This window comes from Nilaparvata lugens, chromosome 1, assembly GCF_014356525.2.
Source record: "Nilaparvata lugens isolate BPH chromosome 1, ASM1435652v1, whole genome shotgun sequence".
NCBI classification, from domain to species: Eukaryota; Metazoa; Arthropoda; class Insecta; order Hemiptera; family Delphacidae; genus Nilaparvata; species Nilaparvata lugens.
In genome coordinates, this window is record NC_052504.1 from 58,681,502 (window position 1) to 58,706,473 (window position 24,972).

Genomic DNA, 24,972 nt, shown 5'->3' on the forward strand with positions numbered 1-24,972 from the left:
TTGTTATGTGAGGACCAACCAAACCCCCCCCCACCACCAACCACGTGCCACTATATGCTAGCCACACATCACATGGCACCTATTTCTGTACGTTTTCCTTGCCCATTATTATTCAGTTTCGTTATCTATGCAGTGTGTTTGCCTGCATCCTGTCTTGACGAGAAAGATGGAACACAGCCGAGAAACAAAGAAAGAGTGAGACATGTGCACTCTCAACATCTCAAGTAGGCCAAAACACGTAGACTAACTAAATGGCCTTCGTCAAAGATAATGCTGTACAGTACAGTACTGTTGAAATATTACCTATAGTGCTCAATTTCTTTTATCAACTTATCTTAATGGAAAGTGGCGATTTAAACAGATTCCATGCCCGAGAGTCAGCTGCCTGCTCCTGGCATCCAGGCCACTTCTCTGCTTCAATGAGCTGTCAGTCAAATGTTAATGTGCAGAAACTGTGCTAAATTTTGCATTTACCAGGCCCACATTGATATTTATGTAAGCATCTACATGAATGGGGGAAATATAATATGCAAATTGCAATTGTATCAGAAAGAACTTAGCATAGAGGTAAAAGCTTTTACGTCAACTTATTGCAAAACATACACTCAAGAGGCATGAGAAAATAATGACTCCTGATGCCTCAAATTTCTCGAATATTTTCATTGGTACAATTCAAGAAGTATATCCTGCTTTTCAGAGATTTGTTAAATGTAGGAAGGGTCTGAATTGATAATAAAAAAGTATTTATAGCAGACTCCAAGAAAGCATTTGTCAAATGACAATAAATATATCTCATGTATGACAATTTTCAGAGAAAAATTTTCTAAGAAGAGAAAATTTCGATGAAACCAACTATAAATTGATTGGCAATTCGAATAAAAAAACACTTTTTGATATTGTTTTAGGAAAGAAATACCCTGCACTGTGGTATAGAAACTAAACTCTTACTACTTCGTCTACCTCTATAGCTCTGAATAACTTGTAAATTAAGTGAGAATATTATCAATGAAAAAAAAGTCAAAAGCGTAAAAAATATTTTTATGGAGAGGGGGATACAGTAGTCGTCTTTTGATGGAACAAAATTATAAGCATTGTTGTGTATCTGAAGAATCGAGTTACCAGAATAATATTTCAGATGATTTACTGAAATATCAAAGAGAGAATAATTATGTTATGACTGACTGTCTGCTGAGTTTCTATAACGCCCTATGAATTCGCCGAATAGAATTGAGTTGATAATCCACCAAATTTCAATCATTGACATAAATTTGATATCTGCTGAAATATTATGTAGGGTAATATTATATATTATTATATTCAAGTTTTACATGAATATGAACATATTAAATTCCACCCAATTTTTCTGAATTGAAAAAATCCATGTTGACCAGTAATAAGAAGAATACTTGGCTTCATAAGGGCGCATAAGGAATCTCCACCAATATAAAAAAGTAAAAAGACAATACGACGTGATCAAGTGACAATATGGCTTGTGAATTCCATTATCATAATACTACATGCTTCATAAGAAGAAAAAGACAATACGACGTGATCAAGATTAGTGACAATATGGCTTGTGAATTCCATTAACATAATACTACATGCTTTTTGATTGAATAAACTTTCCAATAGTATTAAAACCCCTGAGTTTTGCAGTGAATAGAAATAGAATATTTTTCAAACGTGTAAACTGTTGATCATTTATTGAAATTTACTAATTCTTTTTTACCCTCAGAACATTCCATTTGAATTCTCAACATTTTTTTCAAAACTATATGGACTGTCAGGAATATTTTGATTAACAATAATGGATTATATCATATTATATAAACAACTTGTGAATATTGGAGGGGGGTTGGTGGGCTCCCTATAAATAGAAAGTGATCACAAAGGAAGGGAACGTGAAGTTACTTTCCCAATGAAGAGATTAATAATGAATAGATTGCTTAAAATGTATGAATATAATTGAGACTGAGGACATAGTGTTCTATTGCTTTCATACAGATGTAGGTGTCATTCACTTCTGAAAGGACTTGTTTGGTAGCCTACTGTAATATGATAATTATTTCACTGTTTATCATTTTCTGTGCGCTTCCGAATCGGTATCACATATATATTCAGAAGCACACATGCAGATGTGAATAAACTTCATAATCAATATTCAATCGACGTGATAAATCAAAATTTCATCGGATCTGAAACATCTGTGTTTCAAGGATTGGAATAGACTATAACGAACAGGTTGTAGACTGAGATGTCAATTGAATATTTAAAAAATATAATTCAACTAGTTTACTCACATGGTTGAAGAGGAAATAAAAGCCATGATATCCTTTAAATAAAGCCAGCAATCCTTTGCCATGATACGTGAATGAGAGAATTTACAAGATGTTAAAGCGCGAGACTTGTTAAAATAAATATATTGTCATAAATTTAAAAATATTCCTTCTTTCTATAATGATTGGATCTCAATTTCACGATCTTATTCAAAAACACTTTTCCAGTTCATAAGCATCATATTTCATATTCAAACATTTGGATTGAATACGGTACATTTAGAAAAGATGATAAGTTTTACTGAAGTACGCCACTAGTATTTCAAAGTATTTAATCAAAGTTTTCAAAGAATTCTTCAATCATAAAGCAATTAGTTTCTTTCTGAAGGTTTATATTCGTTTTTCAACATACCAACAATAATTACCACCCTCAGATCACAATTGAGTCAGATTATCGTGATTAATTATTAGTACGAAATTAAAATTTACTTAAATTCAAACCTGTTGAATATGACTTGATTCATCAAAAATATATTAAAATGATACAGTACTTGAAATTGGAATATAGGAAACTTCCAACACAAGAGAGCAAGGAAAATTTAATATTTAGAAGAATATTTCTTGGAAATATTTTGTGGACGAAGGTTTTGAAGGTAGTAAATTATAATAATAATAATACTGAGTGTGATGCCCAAATAAGCTCTTGGGCTTGTGCACGGGTAATGAGTGAGAAGGATGATGATGATGAGAGATGACGACTACTATTTTGGTTATCACCCTCAGTATTGTTAATATTTACAGAACAGCTAAATTGAGACTACAGTGCTACAGTGCTTTTACTTGAAATTATAGGCTTATTGAAAGTTTTCAAATTCCTAATTTTCGGTTTATCAATAAGAAATTAGAATAAAAATGTAAAAACTTACAAGATGCGATTGATGGCTTCACTTGGAATGCAGGATTTAAATTTTAGTAAAATATCACTAAACGTAAAATAAGAAGAGAATAAAATATGTTCAATGAATTGGGGTAAAAAAGTAAATTATATTAAAAAACTTTTATGTAATAAAAGTTAATTTTAGTAACTTGTGGAGTCAAATATCACTAAACGTTACATAAGAAGAGAATAAAATATCTTCAATGAATTGGGGTGAATCCCAACGAATTGATCCGAATAAATCACAATCGTAATAGACCATAGATCAGTAACAAATAAATTGTCATCCACTGAACCATAGAAAAATGGAATGTAATATTCAAACTTGTAAACTGTTTGACTGAACCTCACACCTCCTCACTGCTTCGAATAATAATAACGACGAACCAGTCAACGAAAACAAAACCAAAATTATCTAATAATGGTTGGCATAAGATAAAGCCGAACCTGGATGATAATAGCCGAGATAGTGTTTCTATCTTGAGAAAATTGTGCGCATTAAGGGCTCAAAAATAAACATGATGTAAAAGCAGAGAGTACCATGTAACACACAATAATTACATTCTATGCTCTCTGTGCAGAAGATGATAGGGGGTTCATCATCTCTAATTTCTTCTCTCTCATTATTGTTATCAGGAGCAAGGAAAAATTCTTGAAATAAGTATAATTTGTCTTCAATAGCTCAATTAGAAAAATCAGAGTATGATAATTATTGTAGCCGTCTGTATAGATTAAAAATAGGTTATTTAGAATTTATTATTAAGAATATTTTTTTAATATGTTGATAGCTACTGAAGTTAGAATCTTTTAAACACTTTTTATCGAATTTGTCAAAATCTACTCAAGATGTCTTATTTATTATAGTTCAAGGTACTAGAAAAAAGAAAATTACCTATTAATAAAAAAAATGAATACTAAAATCAAAGAGAAATTATAGGTCGTATTTTCCCTTGATATTTAAATTAAATGAGTGGTGAAATATCCATCCAACTAAAGTATCAGTTGATAGCGTCAAATGAAAAGGAACTGCCAAAACTAATTGATGAAATTAATACAAACGTAAGAAACAATTTCTAACTGTTGGATTTCTTTTCAAATTCATCATAAAATTGGACTATTTTAGTAGGTATACTATACTCTGGAAAGTCACTGAAAAATTCTTTTAAAAAAATATATCAATTCCTTAACTAAGACAGTTTGAAATAAGTCTCACAAGAGACTAAATCACTATAGTATAATTATAAAAAATATGCAAGCTCTCTTTACTATCACAAATTTTCAGCCATTCTGATCTGTCCCTACCAATCAAACATCTAAGAATAAGACATAGGATTAATCCAAAACAACTAATAACTTAATCAATAGGTAATTGCCTGCATTTGTGGTTGAAAGGATCTGAATTGGAAATTCATGAGAATTCTAGTAATAATTAATGGAGAATCACTTCTAATTTACAAACATATCAATAGTAAAATATACAAACATTTATTGAAGGAAATTGTATGACTGAATTGAGTTTTTAAGATAGAGATTGTTTTCAACTGAGGCGCGCGAAATGTTCCATGAGAATTTAGGAGAAGGAGCATACACTAAAAATTTGAAAACAATTTTTGGCTTACTATTTACTTCTTGTGTGTGGTAGCCGTTTTTGAGGGCGCAAGGTATGACATTTTTCATGAAGTAGGACCCTGGAGCTTTTTACATTGTAATAAGTGTGAGTATTTTCAGATTTTGACTTGGGAACAATAATTATTAATGTGCAGTACAAAATACAACAGATCAGAAATTACTTGCAGACTATCAACTGCATCAACATCAACTATTTGCGAAAAGACACCTGCGCTACCCACCAACGTTCTGGTGCAAAAAAGAGCCAGATTCTTGAATAATATACAGAAAACAGGAAGAGTGGCCCAGCATAGTAGAAACTTGGCAACGTCGAGACCTAAACAACTGCAACTCGGAAACTTGGTTGATGGACGACGTGAGCAGTGAGCGCTCAGCGCTGTCTGCCGGTAGGTGTGCTAACTCAAGGCCAGCCACAGCCATGGCGCCGCACCAGAGCGAGTGAGACAGAGACACCAACCAAATAACAGACAAAGATAGAGAAGACCACAATGACTGATGACGATGACGCAGTACCTATAACAAATTCAGGCTTGCAACGTTGCCATACCACTCACTCACTCCCTCTCTCTCTCTCTGCTTTTGCTGTTTCATCTGACACGACCTCTCAAATACACTGTTGCCAAGTTTGGTCAAAAGTAAGAATAAACAAGGAAAATTGATGTTATGATCAGTCACAGATTACATTGTGGAATTATGCATGTAAATTTCTCTCCAGGATGTGTGTTGTGTACTGTACCTAGATTTATTCACAAAACAGTAAACAGACCTGCGTCAGACAATCAAGCTAGACTACTAATATTCATGGCTTTACAGTATGAATCTATGATCTACATTTTTTCGCGTTACATAATATCCAACAAGATTTGTCATTCATAGATTTTGAAAAACATATTTATTTAGAGCACGAAATTGAATTGAAAACCTCATGAATGGATAATTGGCAAAATTCTAATCCATCTGATATCAGAGATTTCAATGGTTATAGAATGATTATGTTACCTCTTTTCTGTTGACTAGTGAAATAACAGTCTCTGCTGCACGAAAAGAGCACTCGTACAGCTTTAATTCATTTAAACAATTTCAACATTAAGAAATGTAATGAGCTGACTTTGAAATGGGTGGTGGAGGGATCAGAGGTATAATCTACATTTTGGACACTCACACCGTACATTGAAACACCAAGTAGGTCTATTCTCTAATTTAAATAGAAAGTTTTATCAATTTATATGAATGATATGTTTCAATTTGTAATTGTATCAACAAGTAAATAAAATAAGTTAATAAATTTAATTATTGAATTAAAAACTGAAGTACACCTAATTGGGCTACTTTGAGCATAAACTGCTGTGCAATGTGAAAGTAATAACTTTTTGTAACTTTTGTTAACAGTTACTCCCAATATACTCTACAAGCCCGTCCAATTCCGTTCCACACGAATTCATTAGCTGGATGATTTTCAATTTACTGGAAACATCTTCTTTCATTATAGGTGTTGTGGAGCAACAAAATTGTGTGGCTTCACCATGGTGACACAAGTCCCTATCAGGTTACGGAAGTGGATCGACTTAACCTGAATGTAGCTCCATCTCCAGTCCAGCTCCAGCCTGACCTCACAGCACACGGAACACCGTCGCCTTGGCTTCGACTCCAGTGGCCTCCAGGCTCTTCTACTTCTCCAGCCAAGCAACAAGTAAAGAAGCCTGCTCTGCACGACTCCAGCCAACTTCTCTGGCCAAGGCGCTTTATTATAAATAGTATAGTATAGTATAATATACTATACTACCAGGGTGGAGTAGAGACGCTTCTCGATAAGTTACGAAATTCGTGTACTTGTGAACAAAGAAAACCAGCAACGAGAAAAGGTCAGAGGATGTGAGATCACCATCACAGAGCCCTGCGATCTGTGAGTTGAAAACCCCCACCCGCCACCCTCCTCATCACTATTAGCCGCGCTTCAGTGACCACTAAACATCATTTTCCCGCCAAACCCAAACAACAACAACAACGGGCGGGAATACACACCCCAACAGGTTGCAAACAACTGGTTCAAGCTAGGTCAGTTGGCTGTGCACTCGGTACTCATACTCACTGCTGTCTACTCAGTACACAACATGCCACCATTTCAGAATCCAACATTCTAAACATTGCTGTTGCTCTTTTTTAATCAATAGTTGTTGAACAGAAACAAATGTCTGGTGCATTTTGAGTACATTCATTAGTAGAAACCATTTGTGATCTAACGTAGTACACGAGTAAATGAAAGCTCAGAGAAGACAACTTTAGAAGGAATGTTATAATTAGTAGGATTTACTAATTATTGATGTAAGAACTTCAATCAACCAGTTGTTCTGCAGAATAGATTGTTCATGAATAATCAAGGCACATTTAACAGCAGTAGTAGACTTTCAACAGCAATTGTCAGTATTTCAACAGTAGATTGTCAGCATTCTCATTACTTGGAAGAATCAGATCATTCCTGAGAATCAAGAATGTGGATGGATGTGACACTAATTTTGGTAATTGAAGATATACATTTGACTACACTGTACTGTATAATAGAGATAACTGTACTGTTTTATATGATTATGTACCGGTACTCTACCGTTCAATCATAAACATTTTTTATTATATGAGAAGTGTAATGTCAGTAATCATAAGGTTGTCCTAACTCTTATAAGCCCTTTCAACACCTAATTTTAAATTGATATCTTAAAATTGTTTCAAAAAGAGAAATATTTTTTATCCTAATTGAATATTAATTTAGTTGGATTTAATTAGCTTGTTCTATTTTTTCACTAACCTCTAAGTTCTGCAAGAGATGTATTATTTTCTAATTGGAAAAAACACTAGGGTTTTAAAAAAAAGCTGGGTTTACACCAAAGTTATTAACAAAATGTTAATAACTTAATCCTTATAGATTCTATTAGATTGAACGGAAATTGACAAACACATAATATGTTCATCAAGTGTATGATAAGTTATGTTCAATTTAATAGAATCTATAAGGATTAAGTTATTAACATTTTGTTATCAACTTTGGTGTAAACGTAGCTTAACTTATGTTACGGATATCGTTCCTGGTATAAATCATGAAGTAATTAAAGGAAGTTGAATATTAGGCCTAGGTAATTTCCATTTTTTGTACATGAAGGCATTTTATATTATAACACAAATTATTTAACAAAAACAAAAGATTGACGATGGACGAATAACAACACATTTCCACAAACAAAAAAGAATAATTTTCCCACATCACAATAACCACACAAAAACATAAAGAGCGCTATTAATGTTGAAACCATTTTCAACTGAAAACTTTGACTTTTGGCCAATATCAATATATTATTTTATTTAACATTTTTTCAATTGGAAATTCAATAATTGAACAAGTATGAAACTTTCAAATTTGTATGTTAAAATGGTAATGGAATAAAGACAATACTAAATTGTCTCAAGTGCCTCGGTTATGAGTACTGAGGGTAAAGAAAGAGGTTAAAGGATACGGGAGGATATTGGAACCAAGATAAGGTTTATGGTGCCGGAGCATAACCATGAACCGGTGTGGAGAATTACTTACCAGTTTGTGACAAAGAATATGGATCATCAGTTGATACAGTACACAGTAAGTGATAAATGGGGTAAAATCCAAGGTTGAGCACTGATTTGTCACTTTCAAAACTTTTTTCAAAAAACCCTCACACTAAAAGCACACCACCACTCATTAATAGCACATATTTTGAACAACGTATTCCCTGCACACACTTTGCACGCGTAATCCATCACTGCATCCAAAATTGAGTACGGCATCAGCTTTATCCGCTGATAGCAATCGCGAAGTATCCAACATTGTATCCACATTTGTGAGAGATTAATCCAGAATCATAATCCAATGTGCCTAATTGCCTGGGTGCACTGATCAACACTGATGAGATGGGAAGAAAGGAAAGGCTTGAGATGGTAAGGTATGAAGGTGAGCACATTTTGAGACAATTCAGTAGTTAGTGGTAGTTTCAACACTAATGACGCATCTTTTCCCAAACTAAATCTAAACATGCACTACTGAACACCACACAGAACACGATGATAGTAGGCCTACTTGAGGACAGAAACGAAAGAAAAGTTTGTCAATGGCAATGGGTGAAATCTCTAAACAAAAAAATATATTTCATAAAAATCAAAAGTTGTGTGGGTGAATTTTAATGTAGAAAACAAACTCATAACGCATTTCATAATAAAAAAAAAAACTCTTGGCAATTATGACTATCATGATATCAAATAACATAATGGATACTTCAAATTATATGAATATGTATACCATACTTTGATTTTTTTCAAATAAATTTTAAATAATATTTCTTTGAATAGGATGATCAATTGTCTATGGTTGGACATATAAAGAGAAGGTATAAAGTTGATTATAACTATAATTTTAGAAGGAGTGCAATTTCAATTTAATTGAAAGATGAGTTATTGTATTTTTAATAACATTTAAGTTTTCCCATACGCGAAAAGAGATGGTCTATCTTAAAAATGATCTATTAAATAATGCTGTTATGAGAATCAAATCTTTACATACGTTTCTAATGTAAGGGATTGTTTTTTCAAGAAAATATCCTCAATGAAATCTTATAAGAAATGGCCAAATCCGTAAGTGAAAACGTTGATGTATAGTATTAGTAGGTTATTCAAATACAAATACGAGAAACATAAACTTAAGACGAGTAAGTGATCAAGAATTATAAAGTGGTTGAAGTGTTAAATTCTTGAGATATTCAGTTGATCGATTATATATTACAGAGGTTAATCTGAAATAAGACTTCACAGTGGGTAACTGAAATTTGATATGCTCCAAATGTGAATCTGATGAAGGAAGATAAAAATGATCTCTGCTTTAATCTAATGGATATCCTATGTAGAAAATCGCATCTTAATATGTGTCTGATGGTTATCCTAGAAAGAAATGCTCCAGATGTAAATCTAATGAGCATCCTAGCAAGAAGTTAGCCTCTGTTCGAAATAGAAGCTAATTTAAATGGTACTAGCCCTGATGAGTAGCAGAGCTCATACCTTTAGATTTTAATCTATTCTATTCCAAGTAGAAGTGATATTTAATCATACAAAAACTGAATTCTTAGAGTGAGATCCTGATGATTATACAGAAAACGTGTAATGTGTACAAGAAACTATTCTGATCGTAATTTAAATTGAATTGAGAGCTCTTGGTTTGATTCAAATAGATATCCCAGCAGTGAGATATATAACTCAACTAGAAGAACAACTCTCAACTATAAAGTCTATATAGTCTCAACTATAAAGTTGTTGAGATCATTATAGACGAGATCCAATATTAGTGATACATACGATGGGAAGCACTAATTGAGATACATTTTAACGACGATTAACACTATGTGAGATATGTAAGTACAGCTAATTCAGATTAATAATTCCGGTTGATGAAACGAAACTGGGCACACTTAAGATTTTACAGGAACTTTTTACTCTGGATGAGATACAAAAATAACATTTCGTAGTAAAATATCTCAAATGTGATTTTACTCCTCTCAGATGTTATAGGAGCTTAGTGCTCCGAATGCGTTTACTGAAAGAATTCTAGCAATGAATTTTGAATGTGAATAGTTATCTCTTCTTCAACTGAGGTGATGTGACTTGGTGGTCATAGGAGAATCCTAGCATCATATTGTATAATATATGAGTTCTCTCTCATCCTTTATAGATGTTACTTAGTGCTCACTATATTATGCCAGAGAGTTTTCTACCTACAAGTTTGGGAATATTGCAATAGTTTTGACAAATGCAAATTCTTTGTTCTCTAGTATTTCTTGCATTTCGAATAGTAGCTTGTAAGATATAAGAATTTTTGTGAATATAAGTACTGTCTTTTTACTAAGTGCTTTAGATGTTATTCTTATGGATATCCTAGCAATGTAAGAAAATATTGAAAATTTTGGTACTCTACTATATTTTTCAAGGCGTGAAGTTCTGCTTTCCAATCAATTCTGCTCTGCTGGACAGGAAAATAATATAACTGGTTCTTGAGGGAGTATTTACATATGTTGATTCTGCCTGTGTGAACACTTCCATAAGAAACTATAGTGTTCATTTTCTAACTACACTAGTATGAATGAACACTGTCATAAGAAACAATGGTGTTCTTTTTTCACCCACACTAGTATTAGTGGAGATTGTGAAGAGTACCAATGGTGTCTTCATTCGCGAAAAATATGGATATAAATGGATAGCGAAAAATATTACTGGTTCTTGTAAGAGCGTTCACAGAGGTTCATCTGACAATGTATGAACACTCTCAATGATATTAATGAAAAAGAATGTGAGTCGGAACAGGCAATAGCCTAATCCCTGTTTGAAAGAAGAAGAAGAAGACAATGATGTGTTTTTGCAGACACATGTTTGTCTTTTTCTCCACATATATTCGTTATAGTTGACTACATATTTGTGTTTTCATTATGAAGAAGCATCACTACTTCTCACCATACACTGTGTCAGAAGTCACCAATGGCAATCTCAAGTGCGTACAGACTTCTTCGCCACGAACACGCGCATTTCACTTTTCATCAGCTGATGCTATGCTTCACAGGATCAGTAAGATACATAGCATCAGCTGATGAAAAGTGAAATGTACATGTTCCTGGCAGAGAAGTATGTAAGCACCAAACTGGCCAGTTACACACTTTCACATCGATTTGTGCCGTCCTTATGAATTCTACCAGATTAAACGGAACATGATAAACACCATCTGTTTGACATCATCTGTTTAATCTAATAGAATTTATAAGGATGGTAAAAAAAATCGTCCAAAAATCGATGTGTGTGTGACTGGCTTTATATATGTAAAAATTTATAATGGAATATATATGTATCACTAAAATATTGAAACTAAATGATTGTAAACCAAGTAATTACATGTGTAACCTGTATTCAAATTTCTTGTAGTGCAATAAAATTTTATATGAGATACCCCTCATTGGAACCAATGGCATTTTTTTCTGTCCAGCAGTAAACTATTGCAAAGCGGTTTCCAAAGTAACTCTAGAGTCTACCTATTGCCTTGCAAATCTGTCCAAAGAAACTTCTTGAGTCGTCTTGTTGCCTTGCAAATATGTGTCCTATGTAACTCCAGAGTCTACCTATTGCCTAGCAAATGAGTGTCTACAGTCTACTTATAGTGTAGCATGCAGTGGTTATAAGACTGACCCGTGCGAGAACCTGGGGGTGGAGGTGTAGAGGGGCAGGGGTGGCAGAGCTGCGGCTGCGGCTGCGGCAGACGACCCAGGAATGGCGGCCGGCTCGTGATACTCGGTGCTCAGCGCGCGATCCTCCAACTTCTGTTCGTTGTTGTGCGCCTTCGACGCTGACTTAATGTCCATGAACGACACCGTGGCACACACTCCCGAACCTTCGTCATCTTTGACGCGCGGCAATAACTTGACACTCTGTACACGACCATAACTGCAACACACAACACAAACAACGTCAGTCAGCTTACTAACCAAAACAGAGAAAACTTATACGACTGTTTCATTCTGTGAATGTTAGATTGTTCTATTCTATGACCATAGGTTGTTCAGTTAAAAATTAGACAGATAAAGTGTGAAAATATGATATCAGATACAGTTTGAAAATAGACAGATAAATCATTGGTTAGGTGATATAAAAGAGGAGACTAATTGGAAAATATGCAACGAGATATGATAGAAGAGGCTAAAGTTACACACAGTTGAGAGATGAAATCATATAAAAAAGGCAAAACATTGAAAAAAAACAATGAAGGAATTAGTTGGGTGATAACAAGAAGAGGCTAAAGTTACACACAGTTGAGTCTCAAATTTTGTAAAAGTGAAGACATAACCTTAGTTCGGACCTGTAGACCGTAGTAGTTGAGTAATTGGTATTCATTGTTAGGGGTAGTAATGGGAGAGGTGAAAGTCATCCAGGAGTGAGAAATTATCTTTCAACATAGTAGAAAAGGAAACAAACAATTGTCATTCAAGGGTAGAGCGGTAGAGTTATAGAAAAGAGAAAGGAAAACTTTCCAGGTGTGAAAAATAGACAGAAAATTGCCAATCAAATTAGTGTGAGCGAAGTATTGACTTCATTTCAAGTTACAGTTCATTTGTAAAAATTTAATCAAACTTCACAAAATCAATACTTCTTCCTGGGTTCAATTTAATAGTATCTTAGTCCTGTGAAAGTCTCCAATAAATACATAAAATTATCATTTGGATTGCCATAATATCAAGCTAGTATAGTATCAAGATTACGGTGCACTTTCCTGATATAAGATTATTGTACTCAACATTTTTATAGTTTTTTTGAACTCACAGACGATCTTTCGGTAGTGATAGTATTATTATACGACAGAATTATTGTGAGATAGAAGTGCTAAGCAATTACGTATTTCAGCCAGTAAGGGCTCAACTAACATTAAAATATAATTCCACACCTTTTTTCAGTAGGAGGTGGATTAGTCATTTGTATTGTGATTTGAGATTAGATTATCGTTTGCAGGAGTCAGTTATGCAACCCTCTAAACACAAATTCTCACATTGTGTGAGATTGTGACATGGCAAAGCATGTCAAAACAATCATGAAAAGCAAACAAATTTAAAAAAGATAGTACCAAATTCATTTAATGTACATGATTTTTGAAGTCAATATGTAAAAAGAAATACGTATTTCAAGGTTTCAACTGTTTTACAACATAATCCGCAAGCCATGTATTTTGAACATAAATAAATCGTCATCTGATTTACTTATTGATATGTTATATCTAATATCACTTGACCACTATTTGTCAGTGTTGTTTAGCAGCCAGATGTTTGTTTGTTGTTTTGGACAGATGTTAAATATATTTGTATTTATTTTTTTAGGACAGCATAAATAGAATATAACATGGTGGTAATGTACATAGATGGTAACGTATATTCATTAGATTTCATTCTACCCGAATTATTTAAAAATACATCAACGTTGAAAGCTGGGTTTAGAATATCAATTTTCATAATTTTCTTCAAAAATACTCAATTTCAATTCACTTTGAAGAATGACCATCATTCATGAAAGTTTGTTATATTATACTAGAAGCTTTTATCAGGAGGATTTCTCCATCGAATGAATAAGAGCATCATTCCCACAAAGCTTCAATAAGAAGCCTATTATTTCAGCTTCGGAGTAACGAGCACTAACGAAAACAGTGAGAGAGATAGTCTGGTTTTATATGAGGTCAGGCTGAGGCTTGGAGGAGTAATGGTGGTTCCCTTCCTGCAACATGTAACGACCGAAATTGTAGCTCTCTCGACCGGGTACACCTGAAAATTATGGGGACTCCTCGTTATGATTATAGCAAAGAATACGCTCAAGCCGGCAACACCGCAGTGGAAGCCGAGAGACCTGGTGTTGTAAAAAATGGACGGTTTTTTCGGTCGGAGAGAGCGCAACACGAAGCTATAAAACAGGCCCGAGTTTTGTAAAATAAAACGCAGTAGAAGCTGGCGGCCATCACTGTTCCAATCCGGCCTCTCGATTCGTATTGGCTGTCACAGAGCATGCGCAGTAGAGCTCGGTCAACATCAGGTCGACCTGCAGCCCAGCATAGCCTGCAGTCGAGTCGAGCAGCTCTCAATAACAGAGTACAGAGTACAGATCGGTGGCGTCGTGTCTAGTCTACTTTGTACAAGACTTGAAAACCGACCATCAACCTTCCAAAAATCATGCGAACTTTTTGGAGAACCGAGGACAACTGCAGACATTCTCTACCGTCAGGCCACATAATTTTGAATAATATTCAAATGTTATAGGTCACTACTTATTCTGTATTCAGAAACACTGACAATCTAGGATGCTCAGATGTTAGTCTAGAAATTTAATTAATATTACTGTACATCCGTTCTAGAATTTTCAAGGGAAAATTATTGTATCTTATTAAAATTATTAAGGGAAAATTATTGTATTAGTATTGTATCTTATTCAGTTATCAAAACCATGTATTATCATCAACGTGCTAGCCATGATTGACTTTCCATATTTGACGTTGCATAATATAACATCTCAACATTGGAATTTTATTCAATATTCAGAGAAGCTTCAGATTGAATAAAAGCGTCATTATTGAATATTGATTATTGATTATTTATTGAAACACTTTTAAACTTGATTGTTTGAAACGTCATAAGTGTGGGAAAGAATGCATCGGAGCTGCTGCAAAATCTATTTTGGAAAATTATGCAGAATAGTGAATGATGATTGACATCGTATTCTATTTTCTACCTGGCACGATGCTAGAAGCCCCATGGCTGAAAAAGCTGTGGATTATGAAGCTATATTGGCTAATTAAGATTTTTCAGATATGGGGCTCATGAAATACAATTTTGAGGTCTACTTACGGTTTCTTGTGCAAAGACACATTTGATTAGAACAAGCATTATTGGATGAGTAATGAATCCAACATTCAGAAGTGTAAATTATTCCTGAAGGCTTCTTGATAAATCCACAGCTTCTGTATGATCAGATGTACAGTATGAATCAATGACAGCAACTGGCTATTATATCATCCAAAATTTCAATAAGAAATCGAAGATTTCTTCAAAATTGATTATTGATGTTGGAAGAAACTAATAAAAAATTATATGAGTTCACTCATCAATGGTAAAGCCTAGAGAAATCAATCTTCCATGTAGAGTAATGTTTGAAGAACGAGCATGAATAGATAAAAAAAGGAGAAAAACAACTTGTTTCATAAAGTATGGAACACAGTACATTATGGAGCTGAATGAAATGGATATTGCAGAGTTGTTATAAAAATAGTACTGTAATGGTGAATTCCACTGGAATACCAAAAATCATAGTATTGGTAGTTAGTTAGACATATAGTTCATAGCAGGTAATTCATTGAATTTCAAGAAATATCATGCTTATTGCGGCGTTATCAATGCCCTTGTTCCAATCTATTGCTGTTATTATTCTATTTTATTTATTGATGGTTTATGATTTAAAAATGGTAACTTTTGTGATGAGAATCTGTTTTGTTTTTCTGAACATTCTATGTATGAAGTGTTTTAAAAGGTAAATATGAAATAAAATGCTGAATATTTTCCGAAAATATAGAATAGTGAACGTTAATGTATTTTTAGAGATGGATGGAGTAGAAAAAATCTAGAAGAAAACCGGAGAAAATTGTGAAAAAGCAAGGAATAATAGAGAAAACAAGGCCGGAGCTCGGTCGGCACAATCGCCCGCCGAGCATCCTTCGGTCGGCGCTCAGCAGAATTCACGAGCATCCAACCCACGCTGGCAGGCTGCGTTGCCAGATTTCTTGTTCAGCTTTCACAATGACTGGGCTCGTTCTTTTCGTAGGGAAGCCGGCTTTCTATAGATACAATGTTCGTGCTCAAGATCTCCGCTGTTATTTGAACAGCTAAAATAAAATTTACGGACAAACAATTCAAATTCTCTATTACTGGTGAAATAATGTGGTATGCGTATCTAATCGGGTCGAAAATGAATTTCGAAGGCTAGCTCCATGGAAAATGATGAATATGGTAAATAAATATGGAATATTATCTTTCACGGTAGCCCTTGATGTTCATGCTTGATGAAACATTTCAGTGCTTTGTTATTGTATTCTGTGATATTATATCACATTGTTCATTCATCATGAGAAAGCAAATGTTTACAATAATAATAATAATATAATTATATTCACAAATTGACATTGTTTGAAAGCACAGTATATCTGTATGGATATAAACTCTATGATTAACTGTTGTTGAATAACAATTACTTGATACAATTATAACATTTCACTTCACGTATATCAATAACGAATCTTCATTGAAGGATTCAATAATATTCAATACTACTATGAAACATATCAGGTGTCAGCATAAAAATAATCTATTTAGGTTCATGTAGGCCTACTGTCTACTCTCATGCTTTCAATGTATATATAGGTGTCTACTGATTCAGACGTCGGGTAATTAATGCTAATGATAATCTTGTTATTATTTATCTACTCCTTCTTTCAGAATATTCTAGGATAATATTTATCTTCTTTCAGAATATAATGCTAATTGATAATATTTATCTTCTTCTTCATCTTCCAGATAGTATTTATTTTTAAAAAATCCTTAGAAAAGTGAACGAACCAAACTCAAGGTAATAAAAAAACTGAAATTTCAATGACTAAATGCATGTATAGAGGTACGTACAGATTTACGCGCCGCGAACATGAGCAATTCACTTTTAATCAGCTGATGCCAAGCTTTTTATATTTGCATCTTACCGTTTCTGTAAAAATACAGATATAATCAGCTGATTAAAAGTGAATTGCTCATATTCGCGGCGCATATATCTGTACGCACCTTAAGGACATCTGAACAACACGCATTAAATTTATTAAGTTGTTCAACAATAGAGAACTAATGAGAACTTGAATATAGTGAGGTCCACGTTATAAATTTATTTATTATATTATTTCAGTTATTTATTTAAAATTAATATTTATTTTACAGTTTTGAATGCTAAGTAGAATGAATTTTGTTATCATTTCGGATCTTAATCTTTCTAAATTCAAAATTAATTGTTTCTAGTGTTTGTGTTTTTCTTTTCAATGTGGAAGTTAGTGAGAATTGAAAAGTCGCACATAACCTTTATTTGGACAATTTATTTCATGAAATTGGGATGAAAAGAAGTTTTGGACTGAAAGACTTTAGTCTGTTTCTATGTCCTTAAGTTGATTGCAAATGATGAATAAATAAATAAGTAATGGAAGTGGAGAAAGAGAGGAGTACAGCGTTGCCGATTCTTTTCCTTGCCGCTGCCTTCTATTGAAGATTGCCGGTATATCTATTTGTTCATACATATTTTGCTAATTGATTATATTTCTACATTTTAAAAACAGAACTAGAAAAGGATAGCGCTATCTGCTTTATCATATGATAGACAATGATAGCAACATCATTTCTAATCAAATAACTGCCATTATAACGTGGATCTCACTATAGCTTCTAGACCCCAAGAATCTGAATGAGATTATCACATTGAAAATCGCTCAGATAAACTGTCAAGTATGTAGAGGAGATAAAAAAGGAGAATTCAAACTGGCATTATTCTTCTCGGATGATGATGACTGGCATTATACTCCCTAAGGACATTGTTTCTATTTATCATTACTACTATTAGCACAGACAATAAATGACAAATAAGACAACACATGGAATTCTACCATGGTATTTTGTTGGGTTTATGAGTGAGTGGAAATGATATCTTCCAGAGGTACGATTGAGTTGAAAGAATTTAAAGCTTCCAAATGCCAATGCTTCAAGTATCAATAGTGGAAATAAATTTAGTAACATCAGTAATTCATTTTGAAAATGTTTCTGACTTTGAAATCATACTACTGACGTTGACAGGACCTTCATGAATCAAAAATAATAATACGTATTATTGATACTGGGAATTGAGTTGATTTGCAACTTTCAGTCAATATTATCAGGAACTACTCTTTGGTAGGTTACTCACTTCCAAAAAAGTGTTTTTAATAAGGAAATATGAAATAAACAGCGAATAATAATAGAATACTCCAATAATATATTTTTCAATTGGTTCGAGTGAGGTCAATCACGAGAAAAAAGCTCTGTCCCCATAAGGCTGCTGCAATATCAAGCGTTTTGTCGTGACAGAACCATCAATACCTGTAGAATTTATTTATTTAGAATTTCTTTAAATTCGTACTGTTTGATTCTAGTTTTAAAATACTATCTGAAATTTGCAAATTATTGTGAATCTTTTCCAAATGCAAAGAGACCAGCTACAAGTTAGTTTCAACTCGATAATGGTTCAAGTAGATCAGGTTCTCTTCAATGATGTTGATGTCTTCCGGCATTTTTCTGAAACACCGGCCGAGCAATTTTTTCCTAAGCACCACCTGCTCGGCTGGTTGAAGAACTAGTGGCCTGGCAGCCATTGTGGCATGCCATCTCAGAAAAGTACGTAATTCAGTTGAGTGTCTAAGCTGGGTACTCGTATCTTCTGTCAGCAATAGGTGCTGGTTTTGTGATTGCGTGGCCAGTGGCGTGATAGTCTCTCTGCTTTCACGTTTCCAAGTTGCAGCTCTCGGCTGGAGGATGGAGGAGTTCTGCTCTCGGGTCACGTCACTCCGAGGAAGAGGTGGCGAGGGGGCGAGGATCATCCTGCTGCCGTTTTCCTCGAGCAGTGTTGCCGATTCTGGTGTGACTCACTCACCTGCCACGGCAAGCAGCTCTGTTGCCACGTTACCACGAGTTGCGCCAGCACTCACCACTCACAAAACCTCCTTGGCCCACGTAAAACAATATTTCTTTTAGTTTTGTCGTTTGAATTCAAAGAGCTTTTCTCATCTACTGCTATTGTCTCACGCCTAGCTTTTACATCTTATCCGGCTCTCTTCCATCACAACAATTACCTACGGTTCTACGCTCTTCAATCTCTTTTCCCACCTGTCTCAGGTTTCTCCCACTGTTTTTAATCAACAAAACACATTTTCAACAAACTTCTCACCAATTATCAAAATGCATTCTATCATTTCTTTAGTAATTCAGGGAAATTCTCCCATTACAGGTTTTTATGAAAACCATGCAACCTTTTTCAGAAACGAAAATATTGCCAATTAAAGCATTTTTGAGCAAAACATTTTATAACACATTTCCAGTATTTCTGAAAGACTATGAGCATTGTTTTGGCAAATTACATTAGTGATAGAATTATTTTAAATATTACTTATCTGATCATAGAAGTCCTTAGTGAGATTATTATTGCAATCACAAATTCACTTACAGATGACACATTCAATTACATATTGATTTGAATGAGATTCAAATATAATACTAGATTCAATATAATTTATATTGAATTATAATTGGGATGTTGTGACTTCCTTCCCATTGACTTCCTTCAATTGAGAAGAATCATTTGGGATGTCACTTTTTATCATGATAAATTCAAACACGAGAACGTGTTATTATATTAATTCATCAACATTATTTTATTACACATTTTAACCGTCATTGAAAATGATGAGTAGGCTCATTCTAGAGCGTACTCGCACTTTAGTCGAAACGTTTTTTATGTAAGACACTGTGACCTGTGACGACTTTTTGATAACACGATAGCACGTTATCTTACTACATACAGCGTTTTAGCTGCAGTGTTGCCGGTTCTCGTTATACGTTATTTCTATTTATACATTGCACAGAAGATTACAGAGAGGACAAATCAAGTGTAGGGCAGAGAAAGGCTTCTCTTCACATCGTTGGAATGTACTCTAGAGGTTGAACCGTACGAATCAGGCAGGCATTAGCCAATCAATAACTCAACCCGTTCAAGAACGAAAACTTTGGCTTCTATGTGAATATTCTCTCGAATAACGAAATACTAACAAATTCAACAAAAACTTTTCTCAATGAAAAACTTTATCAATTCCTAGTGTTAGCTATGAAGTAGAGAGAGGTCAATGAGCAAAAGTTGAAATGTATTTCTATAAAAATCAGCTGAAACCCCAAGAAAACATAATTAATTTAAACATATTAAACATAACCAATTTGAAAATTCTCTCCCAATGAGTTCACATTGAGTACTTTTTCATTACATTACCATTACATGTGCAATTGTTATTGAGTATTTAATTAATAATATTACTATAGTAGTTGTCATAGTGATTGGTTACGAATAGAGGATGACTCATATCATCTGAAATTTATCAACCATAATAATTCTGTATGGTATAGTCTAGGAACCATAGAATCATGATTAAACTCACTGGTGATCAAAAGGTCTTCAATCTATTCTGTAATTAGTTACAACTTACAACTTGAAATCTAAACACACTTATTGCTATTATTAGTATTTTTAGTTTTGCTAAACTGCTAGTCAGTAATTTCGCTTTTTATTGTTCAATTTATTGACAGATCACATAGCAGGGGCATAGCATGAAATAACCTAATTCGTGCATGTCTCCAAACTATAGCAAAACTCACTGCAGTTTTAATCTGTTATGAAGTGCAGTGCATCTATTCTGTCAGCCGTTCAAATTTCACACGATAGCTGTGAGTGATGGACGAGGATGAGCCAAAGTAGGCCTACGCGGAATCCACCAATGACTGGACGAGAAAATCCCCGCTGAGAAAAATCGAACAAGGGAGAGGGAATGTCTATTTCAGTAGAAATAACACCTTAGGACAGAAATAGAAGGGGCACCTGGCACTGGCACGGAGGCAAGCCCCATTAGTACTCGAGACTAACTTCTCCTCTGGCTCCTCGCCAGCAAAACATGCAAAGCTTCATTTATATCACAACCTCGTTGGAGGCACCCAACACCAACACCTATGCTAACAGCATAATTGGGCTCTGAAATTGGATGAATGAAGTTTTTACCTGTGGTCTATTCTCAATTGGTTGAACATTTTCAAACTGCAAGAATGTAACGTACTCGTAAAAAAACCCATCACAATCTAGTGTGAACCATGCAGCAAAGTTTCAACTCAAAATTGCGAAATTTTCGAGAGAAAAGCCTTTATTGGCATTATCCATCAAGGTTATTTGCGATTGAAATGGTGAAGGGATTCTTCAATATTTTATAACTCATGATCAATAAGTAGAAAAAACCAAAGTATGCAACAAGATGATTGATTGATCTTCTTATCATCGTATATCATCATTACAGTACAGTAAAGAAATCAATTCTCAATTTTAAAATAGACAAATGACGTATTGTGTTTTCTGTCTCTTAATATGTTATATTTTAATTAGGTAAGCCCAAAACATCGTATTTATTCACTATCAAGTAATATTCTTGGATCACTCATGCTCATGGATTTCTAAAAGAAGCCAACATAGGTTACTCAACAATGTAATAATTGAGTTAACTACAGTAATTGAAAAAGGCAACATACAATAAATTACGATTGAGAAAATGAGTGGATATTCATGAGATCCATCACATAAGATGGATAAACACTTCATAAATAAGTGAGTCATATTTCTCTTCTAACACCTGACTTTTATATTAAAGTCTTGCAATTTTGGTAAAGTATAAACTATAAACAATATATCATAAATATTATTCTGATGCTTACGTAAATTATTATAATCATCACAGGCCAATTATTAAATAGAGATGCATAAAAGCCAAAAGTTCTTTGAATGCATGAAGAGTGAAGAAGACCGTACTTGAGAATTTCAGTGGATGGGAGAAAAAGTTGTGACTAAGCAGGATGAGCGAATGGTCTGTGGCTGTGTTGCTGTTTGCATAACTGGAGAATATACGGCGCGCAGTTGACAGAGACCGTACTACTATGCATTCATGGTGTCGACTTTTCAAACGTAAATTCCATCTTAGAGTCAATAATTTATATAAAAACAACTAATAAACTTCACGTCTCATATTCAGTGTTTCAACGAGTAAAGTGAATTTATGAAAGATAAATTTTGGGTAAGGAATTCTCTAATCTTGCTATCAATGTTATTTTTGCAATTCAGTACCGGTACAAGAATTAAGTTCACGCACATCACTGTGTCTAAAGACTGTATTCTAGATGTCATGTACTTACAATAGTTGAGATGATAACAATTGAAAGAACACAGACAACTAGCACATTACATCAAACTTTACTATTGGAAGTAAAAATGAGTTTATTGCTATTTTATCGCGTAGAACGAATAAACACTACAATAAAGATCGCATGATTTTATACTGTATTTTTCACATCATAGAAATTATTGTATCGATAAATAGAAATGGATGATATTTTCTTGTGAGACAAAAGAGTTAGAAATATGAGAAAACTCAATCGTCTAGTTCTACACTATATTTTCTATATAATACATCTTACGATCAATGAAGTGGAAAGATAAATACTAAAGACTTTTATAGAAGTGAAATAATAATTAAAGGCTTTAGAACCCGTTGATGAAAGAAGAAGCAAGAAATCTACTTCTATGTTATCTATTATAAACAAGTGACCAGACCCAACTCCCATTTTCATTACATTACAATTCTATCCTGATAGATAATTGTTTCTTGTTCAGTGTTCACCGAATTACAACAGGTGAAGGGAATTGAAACATGTTATTTCAAACTTGCAACCTGAAATGGAACGTAAGACAAGACATCTCGTAGCAACATAATATTGCAATATTAAATAAAGCAAAAAGTTTGAAGACCTTCAACCATAGGACGTAAGATAGACATCACATTGCAACATAGAACTGGAATATTGAATAAAGCAAGAAGTTTGGGGACTTTAACCATCTGGCCAGAAGGCAACTGCGCAGTTTGGAGAGATGTGTTGTTTGAGCGATCAAGGACGTGAGAGGAGCACTGCCCACCCACAAGTTTTCGATGGACATCGGCCAAAGTGATCGGGTACGGGGGAGTGAGACCGAGATATAAATTTGAGCAGAGATAGAGTGAGACCAACGAAGATTTGCTTGCATCCGTTCCGCCGAGTGGCCGGCCAATCAGAAGGCCGTGGGATTCGGCTGCCTCAAGGCTAGACACGTTCTTTCGGCAGGTTGCAGTGGGCTGCTGCTGGATCATCAAAAACAACAACACAAACCAAGCAACAACTTCTGCTCCGATGGACAGACATGCCAAAAAAGACTGTAGCCTACACCTTGGCTCAACATGGAAATGCTGGTTGTGGCTTACCCGCATCACACCAACATGCAAATAAAGCAAATCAAATTATGCAGACTTTATCAACAGATAATTATTTGACAAGCAGTTACATTTGGAGTCGTACCTGTCATTCGTTTATACAAGTCAATACAAGCCTTTTGCACATTTTTGGTTGTATAAGAATAAATAATATTTGGAACCTTTCAATTTTCTTGCTAATTTTCTCGAATGCTTTTAATATCCCATCAATATATTATGTTGCTGATAAATTACTAGTAACAGTTCAACCTTTCTATCTTCGCTATGAACTATCTTGAGGAATTGGAGTTGTAATCCAGCTGTCAATGTAGTCATAACAATTGGGACAGTAGAATGAATCACAATTAGCCCCTCCTGTATCATGGTTTAATATATGGTTTCCTGAATCTTGAGAAAAGGAATCAATGACAGTTGATAGATTGGCAGAAGGCTTGAAACATTTACCCTTAACCTATTTACCTTGACAGCACTATAATATCCTACTTTAAAATTGAAATCTCTTCATTGCTTTTCCACCGAGTACAGTTGACACCAATTAATTTAATTGTTCAAGAATTAAAGCATTTAGAATACAACTTCTTGAATTGAACATAGAGTTTCAATGCCCAATCTCAATACGTTTTTCTCAATGGAAAACTCAATGAATCTTTTGAATCCCTTTGATAAGTAGAATATACAAGTTTTGGGAATCCAACAGTGTAGCCTAAGCAGAGACGACTTGGAGACAATGCATATGCCCACCAAAATCTAAAATGGCAGTCAAAGGAAAAGAGATACAGAGTGATTGGAAGAAGAGAGGAAATAATGAAGAAACCAGAAAGAAGTGATCGAAGAAATCGGCCACGGAACATGGACACCTTTTTAGGCGGTGGTTGCGGCTGCAATACAATGAAGTGTCGTCGTGGACGTTGCAACGACACTTTCACAGGCTGCACGCACGCACAGCCGAGCGCACTCGCCCTTCTCTTCCAGCTGTTGTCCTACGAAGAATTCAGTTCAGAGTTGGGAGGATGATAGCAGCGATAAAACAAAACGCATCGAAAACGCGACGGTTCAACTCGCGCACGACGGTTGAGCGACACAAAAAAGACAGCCAAGAATTATTTGAGTGACGGCTGCAATGGGTAATACGGCCTCCGTCTACTTCCCATGCCGCAACAATAATTCGTTCCTCCCCTCTTCTTCTTCTCTATTACCTTCTTCTTCTTTTTTCTTCTCAAGCAGTCCGGGCCCGTCACGACTTGCCAGAAAAAGAACGTCCGATTCGACAAACAAAACAAAAGCCGAATCAATTGGACATCCGCTTGCCAGCAAGCAAGGTTCTTCTCATAACAAACCGAGAAAATAGTTAAAAAAATGGAGTACGTGAAGTGGACGCTGTTGTGCACCTGTGCTGGACA

General features: G+C 34.5%; 1 protein-coding gene across 7 annotated transcripts in view; it reads right to left on the reverse strand.

The window, feature by feature from the left end:
• LOC111052521 (protein split ends) overlaps positions 1-24,972 on the reverse strand; it is a 151,588-nt gene that overhangs the window by 76,570 nt on the left and 50,046 nt on the right. For 6 of the 7 annotated variants that reach the window (XM_039438144.1, XM_039438139.1, XM_039438159.1 and 3 more), the window contains exon 2: positions 12,076-12,330. In XM_039438144.1, coding sequence (XP_039294078.1) covers positions 12,076-12,330 — 255 coding nt within the window. Of the gene's footprint in view, positions 1-3,202; positions 3,558-12,075; positions 12,331-24,972 lie in introns of those variants that run through there. The other variant, XM_039438169.1, reaches the window with a different exon arrangement.